This window comes from Trifolium pratense, linkage group LG2 (genome assembly GCF_020283565.1).
Source record: "Trifolium pratense cultivar HEN17-A07 linkage group LG2, ARS_RC_1.1, whole genome shotgun sequence".
Classification (NCBI taxonomy): domain Eukaryota; kingdom Viridiplantae; phylum Streptophyta; class Magnoliopsida; order Fabales; family Fabaceae; genus Trifolium; species Trifolium pratense.
Window position 1 is genome coordinate 14,329,106 of NC_060060.1, and position 16,407 is coordinate 14,345,512.

Here is a 16,407-nt window from a genome sequence, read left to right on the forward strand (position 1 = left end):
CTCAAAAAATAGCTACTTGTATGTGTTCAAACACTATATATAGCTTCAATCTTCCACCAAAATCCTCTCAAACTCGCTTTCAGCAGAATCAAAACGAACTAGTCCGACACCCGTGCGATGCACAGGTGTTATGTGATATTTTATATTATAATGTTGAAAAATTATTCGTATAAATTGTAACAATAAGTATTATAAAATGAAAATTATAATAATAATAATAATAATAATAATAATATAAAAGTGATGTACTTATCACTTCCTCCAACCAATATATATACCTATATGTATAGAGAATGAGTACAGACCATCAAAATTGAATGAAATATTTTTTTTTTTGTGGGGTGCGCCAGCCAATGCAATAGTGCAACGCATAGGCGACACACTAAAATTGAATGAAATATGATAATGATAATGATTATTATATATTTCAATTCCATAACCTAACTTTTTGCATAACCTTCACTCTTCTCTAAAATTATAATGTAATTAAGTCAATAATATATACACTCTTCGTATTTTTTTGTGTGACTAAATTATAAACTCTTTGTTGTTTCTATGAAAACGGTTGACATTTAAATGAGATAAATGTTGAAAGAGAATCTAACTATGTTCATCTTCATTGTCACTAAGAAATATTATAATAATGTAGAAAAGTGTAACATCTTGTGACATCAATTTTTGGATAATTGGAGAGGTATAATTCAATAATAATGTAGAAAATTGTAACATCTTGTGACATCGATTTTTGGATAATTGGAGAATCATAATTCTTTATTATTTATTATGAGATTGATATAATATAAAAACAAAAAAAAATAGAGATGAAAATGATATAATATAAGGAAGTGATGTGGAAAAAAAAAATAGAGATGAAAATAATATAATATAAGGAAGTGATGTGACATTATTGTGTGATTTAATTGGATGTAAATGAGTGATGTGGATTAGGGTTAAGATGGATAGTAGGAGAACTATCTAGGAATTATATATATAGATTACAAGTCTATATAATTTTTTTTGATAAGCAATTCGTTCTATAGTATAGTCCTTCGAGAAGTTTCTATTATTTTATCAGTATATTTGTTAAATATCGCATAAAAAATTAGACAAACAAAAAAATAATGAGTAAAAAAAAGAGTACAACATTTATTAATAATAGTAAAAAAAAACATTTATAAGCATGATTTACACCAATAAAAAATATTATGAACAAAAAGTGTTTTTTAATAAGTAAACATGATTAAAAAAAATGACAATAAAATATAAAAAAAATATAAATAAATACTTAAAACTCTAACATCAGTTGATAATACCTAATCCTAATTTGAATAACGAACAATATGTTCTTCCGTATGGACCTGCTAATAAAAAATTATAGCTCAAAATTAGTATAATTATGATTAATCATAAACATCATTTAAATACAAAGCTTATATATATATAAAAAAAATGCATATAACATCTTCGAAAATAAGAAAATAGAACAACGAAAAAGTTGAAGATTATCTCCTTGTAAGCACAAAAAAGACGGGCACCTGCTGTAAAATAAGAAAAGAAGATTATCTCCTTGTAGGCACAAAAAATGATAGCATCAAAATACAAAAATATACTATATAATATTAAACTTGAAAAAAAAAACATTGAAAGAAGAAAATAGAACAACGAAAAAGTTGAAGGAAATGAGAGTGAAATCACCCAAAAAAAGAATAGAGATAAAAGATTGCAAAGAGTATAATTTTGAATTGCAATAGTGTGTTAAATCGGTTGCAAATCACAGCTATTTATATTAATAGAATGAAGATCGAAATTATAAATGTCATTTAATAGCAATTATCTAATTGACAAATTATGGGACAAAATGACTTTGTTTCTAAAATATAATATAATAATAATGTAATAATAATAATAATGAATAAAATATCAAATAATCAAATTAGAAGTAAAAAAAAAAAAATTCCTTATATGAGTACATAATTTCTATTGAAGTTCTCAAAGGTTGCCACATAGGAAAACATGCTCTCACAAGTTGCCACATAAATTATGATAAATGAGAGGATGCCACATATGAAAGTGATCAAGAGAGAGAAACTCCTAAACATATAAATAATAGATGAGGTAAATAATATAATTAGTATCTTGAAGAATTAGTCTTTAACTAGATAGTTTGGAGTGACCCAAAGAAAAGTATGTTTACCTTTAAGTGCCATGAACGTGCTCACAACATAAGATATATGAATCATGATATTGACAAGATGAGAATTAATTGATCTTGAATCATGTTTAGATTTTATGGAGCCACCACCAAGAATAGGACAGAACAGAAGCAAGCACACATGAATTAAGTAGAAAGTTTTGCTGATCCATTTCTATCTATATATAAAAGTGAAATCTTACAAAAAAAAATGACATCCATGATCCATCACTACTACTTGTCTTTACATTTCAAATTTTATCTTGTAAAGCTTAGCTAACACCTTATATCGTATCTATTTCCTACGTACCTCCTCCATATGTGGAAGCCATTTTCATTGCTAACTTTACGGCCATTATTTAGCTTTTCAATTTCAAGTATATTCCCAACCTCACATATCAATTACTTCAGTTGATCAACTTGACAAAAAGTAATAGACAATGGATCATAACTTAACTTAAAATGGAAAAACTAATCAATAGTAAAAGGACAGAATTGATAGGCTTATAAGTCATAACTCTAAATGTTTGATCTAGTGGTAAGAACACATGTCTTAAATCCGAGAGGTCTCGGATTCGAGTTCCGTAGATGTTTTTGGAGAGAGGTAAATGTAAATACATTTGTAAGCGCTCTTTAAGTCCTAAGGTCTTCTCTACCTTGGACTGGGGCATCATCCCCTCACCCTAAATTTTTATGTTACCAAAAAAATATATAAATTGATCGGCTTATAAAAGATAGTTATAATTCATTTCCTCTAGATTTAAATATAACCAAAAAATTAGACAAAAAAATACATATATTTGATTCAATAACATATTATAAATTATAAGGTGAAAAATTAAAATGTTAACCCAGTAGTAAGAATTTTTCGTAAAAAAAAAAAAAAAAAAAACTCTGTAGTAAGAATTTGACTTTACAATTTTAGGATATATGGTTCAGATTCCATCAGGTAAACAGGTTGAAAAAATTGTCACTAAGTCACTTTAATTAATATATTTATCACGTCTTCTGTGAAATTCACTCTATAACTAGGGGTGTGCATGGTTTGGAAACCACACCACACCACACCTAATTGATGGTTTTAGTTATAAACCAAAACATTTCAATAACAAACCGGTTATTTTTTAAAACTAATTTGGATTTGGTTATTAACCGGATCGAACCAATTTATAACCGGTTTGTAATAAAATTTAAGTTATTCACATGATCCAATTTTAAATAGGTTTTTTACTTAAACTAATTTTTTTTATTAGTTGATTAAAAAATATAGATTTATTAATTATTTTAAAAACATAATTTTTAATTAATTTTATGATTGAATTGGTTTATAATCAACCCACAAAATATTTTTTTTAAACCCAAATTATTTTTTACTTAGCCGAAAACTTGTTTTTTATATTTTTTTAAAAATATTTTTTATTATTTAAAAAAAGAGTAATTTTTAAAATTAAAAAATCTGATTTTTAAATACAAAAAAAACTAATAAATAGGAAAAAAATTAAAATACTAAATTTTTGAAAAACTAAAAACATTAAAAACTGATTTTTTTAATTATTTTAAAAAAAAACTGAATTTTTTAATTATTTTTAAAAACTAAAAACATTAAAAACTGATTTTTTAATTATTTTTAAAATAATTATTAAAAATCTGATTTTTAAAATAAAATAATAATAAAATAGTATGGGTGGTTGGTGGTGGCCGGCCGCCGGAGCACCACCACCGGCCGCCGTGAAAGTCATCGGAGGTCCGCCGTCCACCGACGTGCCGGTCGGAGCGCCGGCCGCCGGTGGTCCGGCGTTGACCACCAGTTGACCACGGGTCCTCCACCCCCTCTTTTAATTAATTATTTTATTATATAATAAAGAATTTTAAAAAATTGAAGATTGGGCCTGAATTAGCTATTGAGCCTAAATTTTCAAACCAAATTACAAAATGTGGTTATGGTTTATAATTGGTGTTTTTTTATTGGAGTGGTGTGGTTTTTTTTTAAATTGATTTTGCAAACTAAAATTGGATATGAATTGGTTAGTAATTTGGTTAAGGATAACCAAATTTTTTGCACACCCCTATATATAACTATAAGATAGTGGTTTTGTCCATGTAGATCCCAAGTCAAGATACTTTTGTTCTACAAAATCACTAATCTAACGGTTAAGCACTTATAGTTAAGCTGTTATATTATTAGACCTACGTTTTATTTGAATTTGTTAGACCCAATTCTTAATTTTGGATGACTTGAACTTTTTGCCTATTTTCAGAGTATGTGCCAGAAACATTGTTTGACCCCAAAAACATGCAATAGATCATTACTAGTAACACCAATGTCTTATATCATTTGTGATTAATGGTCATTGCAACGAAATTTTGAATGAACTAATACATAAAGTTTGCCCTACAAAATTGTCACTTCATAAATATACAGTGTTAGGAAAAGTGATTGGACCCTGAAACTTGAAATGGCACAGTGGAGACCCAAGTTGCGCCCAAGTTGCACCAACCAAACTGATCAACCCGCGTACTCGTAACCCCAATTTGTGCACTCGTGACCTGCTCCACCCAATCTAGCATTTAGACGAAAATTAGTCATGTAATGTTCTTCGCAATTGTGTCATGTTGGTTGTTTCGTGCCCAAATCCAATCGACATTCACCCTTGACACGAGAGCAACTTTTCCCTCTGAAAATCACTTTCGAAGTACACAATATGAAAGAATGAAAAGAAGAAAAAAAAAAAACTCATTGTTTATGTTGTTTGAAAATATACTTTCATATCTATGTTTGTTTAGAAACGTGCGAGGTGGATGAAGTAACGCAAGCATATGTCTCTCCACCATCATTTTCTGCAACATTTGCTTGGCTATTTGACTAATTTGCTTGTGCCCATGAGCTTAGCTCATTTGGTAGGGACATCGCACTATATGTGCAGGAGTCCAGGTTCGAACTCGGGACACTCCACTTATTCACCTTTATGGTGGATTTTCTAGCCATTAGGATACTTGACCAAAAAAAAAAAACTCTTCATCGAGGTCAACCTCTCTTTGATGAAGATCACGTTTGAGTAAACAACTTAATCAAACATTTATAAGTTAACTCTATAATCAAAGAAAACAATATTAAATTGTACTTACAAATTGTTTTAACAAGTCATTTGAAATCAGGTGTAAATAAGTTATTCCGAAATAGTAATCAAGAGTTAAACAGAAGACAGGAATAAATATAAGTGAAGTCTATTTGTTACCGAAATTAGTACTAATCGAAAACCAGATGCCAAGGAATGAATAGAAATAACATTATATGTGTACAACAACACTATATATAGCTTCAACTTCAATCTTCCACCAAATTCCTCTCAAACCCAAAAAATAGCTACTTGTATGTGTTCAAACACTATATATAGCTTCAATCTTCCACCAAAATCCTCTCAAACTCGCTTTCAGCAGAATCAAAACGAATTACAAGTCTAAATTTATCAATGATTAATGCTTCTTCTGATGATGATGATGATCATCATCATCATCATATTCATATCATTAAGAAATTAGTCTTTGATACCAATTTCTGAAGGATCAGTACCCGGCTTTGCACCAATAGCAAAAAACTCAATAATAACTTCCAAAGGCATGCCCTTTGTTTCGGGAACTTTCAAGTAGACAAATATCCATGAAATGATGCAACCACCAACAAATAAAGAGAAGACGCCACTAAGACCGAGAAGTTGGAGCAAATACGGGAATGTCAAAGTGACGGCCAATGTACAAACCCAATATGTAAGGGAAGTAAGCGAAATGCAGATTCCACGGACACTAGTTGGGAAGATTTCTGCACATATGATGTTTGGAATAACACCGAGACCCATACAGAAAACGCTTTCGTAGACAATGACACTGATAGCTGAAATTGCCGCATCTAGGATAGCGCTGAGTTGGAAAAACTGTTTCAGTACTAGTAATAGGAGACACACTATCAAAATGGGTATTGTGTACAGCATGATTGACCTGTCATAAGAAAATAAACAATGTCATTTGTCATGAATGTTGCGTTTTATGCCGATTTTTTGTTTTATGAGATAGATTAGCATGTTCCAGATAGAGGTGCACACGTGAGATTTTTACAAGGAAAAAGCAAAGCTTGCACTAATAGGTAAGACTGTAAATAAAACTGGATCAAACAGTTAAATTGAACCGGGATGCACCAAAAAGAACGAATTGTGACGGACAGTTCACGAACTGAAATGAACCAGTTCAGTTCATGAACTATCCGTCACAATTCGGTTCTTTTTAGTACAGTAGGGTTCATTTTTTTGTTTTGTTTTTCTAACAGTCCTAGTGTTTGAATTTTGGTTTTAATTTAACAGTCCTAATATCAGTTAATAATAACAATTTGATATATTCACCTTAAAGGTGGAATTCTAGCCACTAGGCTCCTTGACAAAAAAAAAATTGATATAGTTCAGTTCACAAAGAATCAGTTGAGATCGAAAAGGTGCAGTTCTGTATGCTGTAAAAGTAGTTCCAATTTGGTTCAGAAACACAACCAATGCACCGAACCTTTCGACTGATTCAGTTCTGGACGAACCATTAACAATTTGGTTCAATTTTACCGAACTGTTGCAATGGTTCAGTTCAGTTTGTTTATAAAATATATTGCATCAAATGCCAAAAGATATTATGACAATGAAAAGAAAAATAAAAATAATGAAACCAATGTGAACATACAAATTGAACAATCTAGGGTAGCTTCATCCATCCATGAAATAGAAACAAGATAAACGAACATATCAAGGTGAGTCATAGTTGAAACATACCTTCTGCCAGCAACATCCATGAGCCTTATGGCAATAGCTATACAAGGAAGCATACAGAAAGTTGTAATGATAGTAACAAGAAAAGAAGCAGATAATGAACTGAGGCCTAAATTTGATAAAAGGTCCCCTACTCCAGCCTGCTCCAGAATCTGAGGAGCATAATATAGGAATCCATTTATGCCAGCAGCCTGCAATGTGTATTATTATATATTTTCAGAATCAGATAGAAAATAAGTTGGTGTATAATCTCTTTTTTTTGGATGGAATATCAATTATAGTATGATACAATCTACTTGAGTGATGTAATGTAATTAATGAATAATAACACAATGCAGACTAATTGTACCTGTTGAAGAATTTGAAGTCCTATTCCGACAATTAAAGCACGCTTGACTCCGGGTTCTAGAAGAGCTTTCCATTTTGGACCTTTCACAGCGGCTTCTGGAATAGTCAATGCATCACTAGTTCCAAGAACTGACCGGCTGACAATACCAGCGGCCTGAAAAGCTTCACCGCCGTCTAAGTCATAGCCAGAAGTTGAAACAAACGAAACGTGCGGAGACTGAGACACTGCAGCAGCAGAAGGATCTGCATGCAAATATACCCTTTGGACTTCTCTTTTCCCACCCATGGCATCATCAGTTGACTTGTATACCAATTGCCAACCTCCACCGATGTCTCTATTTCTCGGTGTTTCGACATCATTTCCATGAACCAAACTGCTATTGCTTGTCATACCTAACATGTCCTTAGATCCAAAACCCCTATCAGCACCACCTTGAAATGACATCAGCGGAGCACGCAGGTTGTCGCTTGTACCGAAGGGACTAGCCTCTGGATCTCCCATGCTAAAGATACTATTAGATTTGTTAATAAGCATGCTGCGTGAACCACCGTTGTCGATGAGAGTACTCTCGTGCAAACTTCCAAATAAGTTGACAATAGGATCCTTGAGACTAGCAGCTGCCTGAGATGCAAAGCTTCCCTGCTGAGACAACATACTGCGTGATGGATAGCTTCCATGCTGAGACAACATACTGCGCGATAGCATGCTACCTTGTCCATTCACAGGTTGAGCAATCATTGTAACTCCCTCATTCGGTCCATATAATTTTATATAATCTTTTCCTGCTTCTTGGTTTATAAGGATCTCACTAGCTGGGGCAACTACATATTCTTCTATGGCTATGTCTTCACCCCCAGGACTGAGACCCTCCGCGAGTAAAGCCAACTCCCCTATAAATCAAACACAGTTGACTCCTAATCAGTCGAAATACATAACAACAATCAAGCCTTATCCTAGTAAGTGAAGTCGGATACATGGATCAAACTGACATAATATTCTATCATAAGGGTTTGCTTATATTAGCTTATTTAAGTTTATCAAGTGCCATAAACACTTGTGAGACTATCTGGAAGATCTTATGAAAATAGGTTATGAAAACAACTTATAGCTTATATGAAAATAGTTTGACTTTATTTTATCTTTAGTTATAGAAATAGCTTATAAAAAAGCAATTATATGATAAAGCGCTTATGCTCTGAGTGCTTAAATAAGTTGTATATCCAAACATGGCCTAAATCATGTCAGTAGTCAGATCACGAGCTAATCAGTCGAAAAATAATGATGCAAAAATATAAAGCTAACAATAATAACAAGCAAAGGCAACAAATTAAGTGTAACCTGAGACATCTTCGACGCGGCGAAGTCTTTGCAAAACTTTCTCAGCCTCATGAATTCGACCTTTGCTAACAAGCCACCGAGGAGATTCAGGGAGATAAAACACGGCCAGCAAAAAATAAGCAACAGAAGGAATAGATATAATACTAAGCATAATTCTCCAACTAGGCGACGGCAACAAGGACATCGAGAAAACAAGAATGTAAGCTAAAAACATTCCACCAGAACAAGCAAACTGAGTAAGAGTGTTCAATTGTCCTCTTATATCAGGTGGTGCTATCTCAGATATGTAAAGAGGATTAAAAGTAACAGCAAGAGCAATGGCAACGCCACTGATTATCCTCGACAAAAGAATAATAATAACATTAGGAGCCCACAACATTACCAAACCACTAATGATAAACATCACAGACGATGTTATCAACATAGGTCGTCTTCCAACCATATCAGATATTGTTCCGGAAAATATAGTCACAACAGTTCCAGTTATAAAAGACATCGACACAATTAACCCTTCAAGTGTTGGATCCTTTTCCAAATCAAATTCTTGTTTGATGTAGGTCACACCCCCTGCATGACAAAAATTGCTTGTTCAATTCTAGTTACCAGCTCAAAAGAATAAAGAAACAACAAACGCAAACAACGAACACACAATGTTTGGTAACGAAATTCAACCAATTTTGCATACATCTCCGACGGTAGAGCAGTTGCAATTCCTTTGAATTATACTAAAGATTGACTAGGGTTTACAATACACAATTTAAATATTACTGTCCAGATTACAACATTATCATGCTTGATTAACCGATTCAACCTTGCCCACTTATCAGTAACTATGAGTCATACTCATTACAAGATCAACACTTGTTTTTTTGCAAAATTGCCCATTATCCTACTCTCTTTTTTTATTAATTTTTATTTTTGATTAAACAATTTCAAAATTAGGGTAATCATATACTACTAGTACTAAATAATTGGCCAGAATCTAGAAGCATACATAAGCTTGAGATTTTCAAATAAGTACAAAAAAACACAAACTTTAAGCTGAAAATAATACAAAGTAGATGACAAATTAAGGATTAATAATTGATCAAATTAAAGAAATATAAACCTGCAATGGTTGAACTATCCCAACCAATAAGTAGATTCCCAAGTGTAGCAGCAATAGCAATAAGCACAACCTCCATCATATTTTTTTTCTCAGCTAAACTCAAAATGAAAACTTTGGACCAATATATTGAATTTCAATAAAAAGTTGAAAATTAAAAATTGATGGGCCAATAATGTATCAATGTTATCATATGTTACAAATATAAATAGAAGAATTGAAACATGACAACAACAGTGTTGGTTGTTATCAGGGGTTTATGGTTTTATCGATTGATCCGTATCATAAGCTGACTTGTTTCATGTTTGTTGGCTTCTCGTCCAAAAAAATTTTAAAAATATCTATGCATCTCATGAGGCTTAGCTGTCCTATATTGTCAGTGAACTGTTTTTTTTAATTATTATTATTATTATTATTTATTTATTTATCGTAAATACACTTCTTATTTGAATACTACGATAAGTGATGTGGATAAGTTTGATAGATCTATGAATAGGGTTTAACATAAAATTTTTATTTTTTTTGGTCAAGAACATAGGAAATTTTTAACAAACATTATTTATGACTACCAAAATTATTTACCATACCAAATGTACCGATACATATGTACTCAAGAATTCATCTTAGAATAATAATTATTAATTAATTGTTTTTTTGTAAGTACGGAGTACTAAAAATAAAATTATTAATTAATTGTGAAGTCAAAAGAATTTATGCCAGCTTACATTTATGAGTTTAATTGATATGCACCGACGGTGTAAAATAGTTTTGCACAATCGTCCAATAAAAAACTATTATTTTGCCATGTCATATCAAGAAAGTGGGATGGAGTGGGGTGATGTGGCGGAAAACATGGTTGTTATTGATTGACAGTGTAAAATTATTTTACACCGTCGGTGCATATCAATTAAATCCTACATTTATTATGTTTTTTTTTTTTCAAATTTATAGTTAACACGTGAAAATGACGTGTCTCTGCGTTTACCGTGACTTTAAAGCACCACCTCCATCCACCACAATCATATCCCCACGGAAGTGATTACTCATTGCTAGAATTTTAAATAAAAATAAAAATAAATAAATTCAGTCAAAAAAATAAAATAAATTACAGTAGCATTTTTAATTGATAGATTTTACTAGTACTCCTATATGGAGTAGGATAAAACTCTTGTTTTTTTATTATAAAAATAAATAAAAATATCATCAATAGTTGAAATTATAGTATAAATAATTGGTTTTTTCTTAACTACCCCTTCTTAATTTTTTTAGTATTTATCCATCAACCAATTAAAACAAATCATATCCAATGTTAAATAAAAGTTTGTTACAAGTTAGTTGTATGTATCGAATGTAAATATATTTATATGGTTTGTTCTCTTTTTTTTTTTTTTTAATCAATCAAACAGTCACAATATTAAAATAAAAGATACTCCTCATTAGCACAAGGTGTGCACAATGAAGAGGTTATACAAAAGTTTAATTGCAACGAGAGCACTCAAACAAGAAAAGAGTCGCTGCCTTAAAAAAGCACATCATGGTGCCCCTAAACAAATTAAGGGGTTCGTATCCCACATGGAAAAAGAACAATAAAAAAACTTGAAACGTGTTTTAAACCACCACCACACCTGTAATTTAATATTATGAACCACAAAATCAGCATAAAAAATCTTATGATTAAAAACTCGATCATTTCTAGCTTTCCAAAGCATCTAAATTGTCGTTAACCAAATGGCTTTAAAACTATCTTTGATCTTCAAAAAACGCAACTGAAGACCACTAAAAATACGAGCATGAGAAAGAGAATTATTGGGAAGAGCATCTTGAATACCCAACCAGTTCCGCACACCACACCACACCCTATGAGAGCCCTCACAAACAAAAAATATATGTGATAAAGAGTCAACACATCCACAATCAAGACTGCAAAATTGAGAGCCAACATTCATAATTTCTCCCCTTATTAAATTGTCATTCGTTGGTAGTCGATCCGCACAAAAACGCTAAGCAAAGACTGAAACTTTCAAAGGGACATTTTTGATCCAAATAAAATCAGCATGTTCCTCCTCGATAGCGCCCTCTTCCACTCTGCTCGTCAAAAACAAATAAGCTTCCTTGACCGAAAAAGACTCAATGTTTGCAGTTCTCCATAACCACCTGTCAAGAGCATTATTCTGCAAAAAAAAATTATGAAACAAAGCACAACACTCTTCTAACAATTCCTCCTCCCAAGCAAACAATTGTCGTCTCCAGCTCCAACCTGCCCCTCCAACACCCCACCCCCTACGATGCAAAGCTCCCACTTAAATCCCAGGCTCTGAAGAAAGCCCAGCAAGGCAGGGATAACGATCTCTGAGAACAAAACCTTCACCCAATCAAGGGTCATCCCAAAACAAGGAATCTTCTCTATTACCCAATTTTCTAAACAAAGCGCTTCTCAAACCAATTATCCATCCCGTTAAAAGACCCTTTTGAGATGCTACCAATATCTTTCCACCATGTCGAAGCCTTCCTCCCTCCTAAATTAATCTCTCCTCTAACCTCCCCATATTTATGAGCTAGCACCTAACACCATAAACCACCCCTCTTAGTTTTTAACCGCCAACACCACTTATCCAACAACGCTACATTGAACTCCTTGACCTTTCTAACCCCAAGACCCCCACACCTCCTATCCAGAGACACCTTATCCCAATGAATCCAATGAACTTTCCTAGACTCCCCATCCCCACCCCACAAAAAAGATTTAAAGAGAGATTCGATAAGAGAAATAATACATGTGGGAGCCTTGAAGAAGGAAAGAAAATAAACTAGTCGATATTTAGGAAAAGAGGATTCTCATTATCCTACGTTCGATTGCGAATAGAGGTGAGAATAGGCCAGACCGACCTACAGGGGCCTATAACCTAGCCTACATAGGCTCAGACCAACCAATTTCTTTAAATAGAGCAGACTAAAACTTTTTTATAAGCCTATTTAGTTAAAAAAAGTCAAGCTGCAGGCCATTAAAAAAGTCTTTGAGATCGGCCTATTTAAGTTAATATGAATAATATTTTTACTACGATTATTATTTATATATTAAAATTTGTACTTTGATTAAATTATAAATCTATTAACTTTTTAAGTAGTTTAAGTTTATTAATCTATATTAGTTTTTAACATATATAAATGTATTATTATAAATTATAATTGAAATATGATGACATATATAGTTAAATTAACTAAAATATCATGTTAAATATCAAAAGGAACACTAGTTTACATAAATAAATAAAAACACGGGTTTATTAGTTCATAATTAAGTATATTTAAAAATAAATGTAAATATTTATTTAAGGGTAAATAGGGTTTTACCCCCTACAAAATAGGTCAGTTTTGCGTTACCCCCCTGCAATTTTTTTTTTTGTGATTACCCCCTGTAAAATGAAGATTCCATCATTTACTCCCCTCAGTCGATAACATGGATGCTGATTGGACAAAATTGATGACATGGCACGTACAAGTGGAATTAATTTATTTTATATTTATTTTTTTATTGTCAATTCATTAATGAATGTATAATTATTATTTTTTTAATTTAAAAAAAAAAGAAGAAAAAAAAGAAGAAAAAAACGATAATAATTGGGGTTGAAGGTTGATCTTCTTCAATATTGCTATAATTTTATCCTTCTCTCCAAAAAAATCAAAAACAACAAAAGTTATTCCCTCTCTAGGAAAAGAAAATCAATCAACACACCAATATACTCAACACCTAAATCTTCATCACTTACTTATTCATCATCTTCAAACCCAAATCTTCATCACTCAAACCCAAATCATCTAAACCTGTCATCTTGAACGAAACCAACATAAGCCTTCATCGTCACCTTCGCCGAAACCCACAGAAACCTTCATCGTCACCTTTGATTTTTGTTTTCAGATCTGGAAAATATTCATTAAACTTAAATTAATAACTCAAACCTTTATCCAAGAATTGAAGAGTTTTGGAAAGTTTAAATTTTTTGTTACTTTGACTTAGTTTTGTATCGTATAGTTGTGGTTATAGAAGAGAAATAATTTAGGGTTGTTAATAAGATGTGAAATTTGAGAGAAATTTGGATTAGAAAATTTTGTTGATTGTGTGAGATTTGATTTGTGATTACACCGAGAAGAAGAAGAAGAAGAATGTTTATAAATAAATTCTATTAACAATTTTTTTTAATTTCTTTTTCTTTTTCAAAAATTAAGTTATTAACAATTATATTAAGTTATTTATCTACGTGGCACACAAACTTTAATAAAAAATGAATGAAAAGCCACACATGCATCCCACGTCAATTTTGTCCAGTCAACATCCATGTTGTCGACTGAGGGGGGTAAATGATGGAATCTTCACTTTACAGGGGGTAATCACAAAAAAAAAATTTACAGGGGGGTAACGCAAAACTGGCCTATTTTGCAGGGGGTAAAACCCTATTTACCCTTTATTTAAATATGTTCATATGAAATAGACATTTAAATAGGCTAACAGGTCAAAGAAAGATAGTGGAGTTCAAAGATAGTGGAGACATTTAAGAAAATGGTGACTTAAATGTTTGAATGACTCCATTTTTCTTTTCACGTATCAAATAGACTTCTGTTTGAATTGATGGAATATAATGGGATCGAGCGAAGTGGAATATAGTGGAGTGGAATAAAATGGAGCGGAATGAAATAAATATTTCATTACATTGTTTGGATATTTTATAAAGGAGAGGAACAAAATCGAAGGTAAGTTGTGGTATGAGATGAAATTCATTTCATCTTATTCCATTTCATTCAATTATAATTTTCAAATCCCAACAATGGAACATTATTCTATTCCATCTTTTTTCCATTTTATTTAATCTCATTCCATCAATCCAAACATAGCCTTAATAATTAAAATTTCATCTTATAAAATAAATAAATGTATAAAGATTAGAACTCTATTTCCTACGTATTACATGTAATCACTCACTATTTTTTATTTTTAGTTTTTATCAACAGTGTCTGGTTCACTGGACCACCTAATCTGGTTTCAGGGATCCGTTCTGCCATCAAGTTCTAATAGATCGAATTGTGTTCATTTCTATCAAATCCAGCGTCAATCACCACTGAATCAACTAAAGACAATATACCTCACTTTAACCTATCACATTAAATTTTTTTGGGAAAGTAATATGAACTTTGTTTAATTTAATTTAAGATAAATAATATCCGGCCACGTGTTTCACAATCTCAGCCACTTCATTACAAAGATTTGGGAAAGTGATAGGAATTTTTCTTAATTGAGTACTGATGTTCACTTAGTTTTATTTTTCTTATTCAATCATGATTTGTTTTTTCTTAATCAAATAACAAAATTGGCTTTTACATGATTTGCACGTTTGGCATTATGTTTTTATTTTATTTTATTGGCTTTCTTGTTCAACTAGGCACCGGCCGGTATTAAGTAAAGGACAAAGCTTATTCACAAAAAAATGATAAAGCTTACCCACAATTTCTTCCCCAATTTTCTAGACTCTCCCTTTGTCCCTTTCGCTCAATTTCCATACTATGATGCGAGTTGAGTTGACGCGGCTTAGATGAGATTACGCAACTCTCATCTAGTTTAATTAAAATTTTAGGTTTGATTTTTGGCTTTGGTGTGTATGTTTGGACATACATTTGTGTTAAAACTCTTTAAAAGCATTTGTCACCCATTTAGATCGGCTCAAATGATTTAAGGTAAAAAAAAAAAACAACAGTTGAACAGTAGGGTGTGAAAAAGGAAAACCCTAACCAAACCATCATATCCTATTTTACAAGTTCAGCCTAATTGATAAAATAACCAAATCAGTCCATTTAAATTTAAGAAATAGTAAATTGATGCTCTATGTTTATGAATTGGTTTAGAACTGGATTTGATACTCGTAACTGCAACTCGCAAATTAGTGACAACCTATTCAAACACAAATCAGTTACAAATGCCTAATTATTGAAAAGAAAATAATCAATGTTAAGGGTACCATGGTCCCTTAACTTGTTTTGTGGTTTTATTTTGGTTAGATAACTATTTTATGTTTCGTGTTGATCCATCAGCCAAATTAGCCATTTTAGTTGGTTTATAGAAAAAAAAAAACGTTAACTCATAAATAAACATATGATATGCCATTTAGCGAAAGCAACAGTCACCCAAAGAATTTTCTAACAGAAACTCGAATATGTCAACAATGTGCATATCATGAGAGCTATATAATCTAATTTTTATAAAAATTTTGAAACACGTTTTTCGAAGTTTTTCATTAAAATTTGGAAAATACATTCCAAAGTTTTTTTCCCGATGCAACAAAATTTGGGAAATGCGTTCCGAAATATGCAAAAATGGAAAACTGGGGGTATAAAAGAAAATGTCGGGTGGAAAGCGAAATATCCAACAAAAAATTTCCGAAATCAGGCTATATATACAAAACTAGGCCCACTTGTTGTCCTAACAAAAAAAATTCAGAAGAAAAACAATCTACAGGCCCAAAACTACAAGAACATGAAAAACACACACCCATCTATACATGAACAGCATGCCTCTTATTTATTTATTTATTTATTTATTTATTTATTTATAAATGCATGGAACAAGCCTTTCATGAAC

General features: G+C 31.7%; 1 protein-coding gene across 1 annotated transcript; it reads right to left on the reverse strand.

Moving 5' to 3' along the window:
- Positions 1–5,439: 5,439 nt before the first annotated feature.
- LOC123907430 (monosaccharide-sensing protein 2-like) lies at positions 5,440–10,200 on the reverse strand. Its single transcript, XM_045957714.1, has 5 exons — positions 9,786–10,200; positions 8,678–9,244; positions 7,340–8,229; positions 6,994–7,181; positions 5,440–6,184 (listed from the first exon to the last, which is right to left on the reverse strand). Exons 1-5 carry the CDS (start codon positions 9,862–9,864, stop codon positions 5,728–5,730), a joined length of 2,181 nt encoding a protein of 726 aa, XP_045813670.1. The 5' UTR covers positions 9,865–10,200; the 3' UTR covers positions 5,440–5,727.
- Positions 10,201–16,407: the final 6,207 nt, after the last annotated feature.

Coding starts and splice junctions, on each gene's coding strand:
- LOC123907430 (XM_045957714.1), bottom strand. CDS start 9,864: ATGATGGAGGTTGTGCTTATTGCTATTGCTGCTACACTTGGGAATCTA. Junction 9,245..9,785: donor GGATAGTTCAACCATTGCAG/GTTTATATTTCT, acceptor TTTGTCATGCAG/GGGGTGTGACCTACATCAAA. Junction 8,230..8,677: donor CCGCGTCGAAGATGTCTCAG/GTTACACTTAAT, acceptor TTTGATTTATAG/GGGAGTTGGCTTTACTCGCG.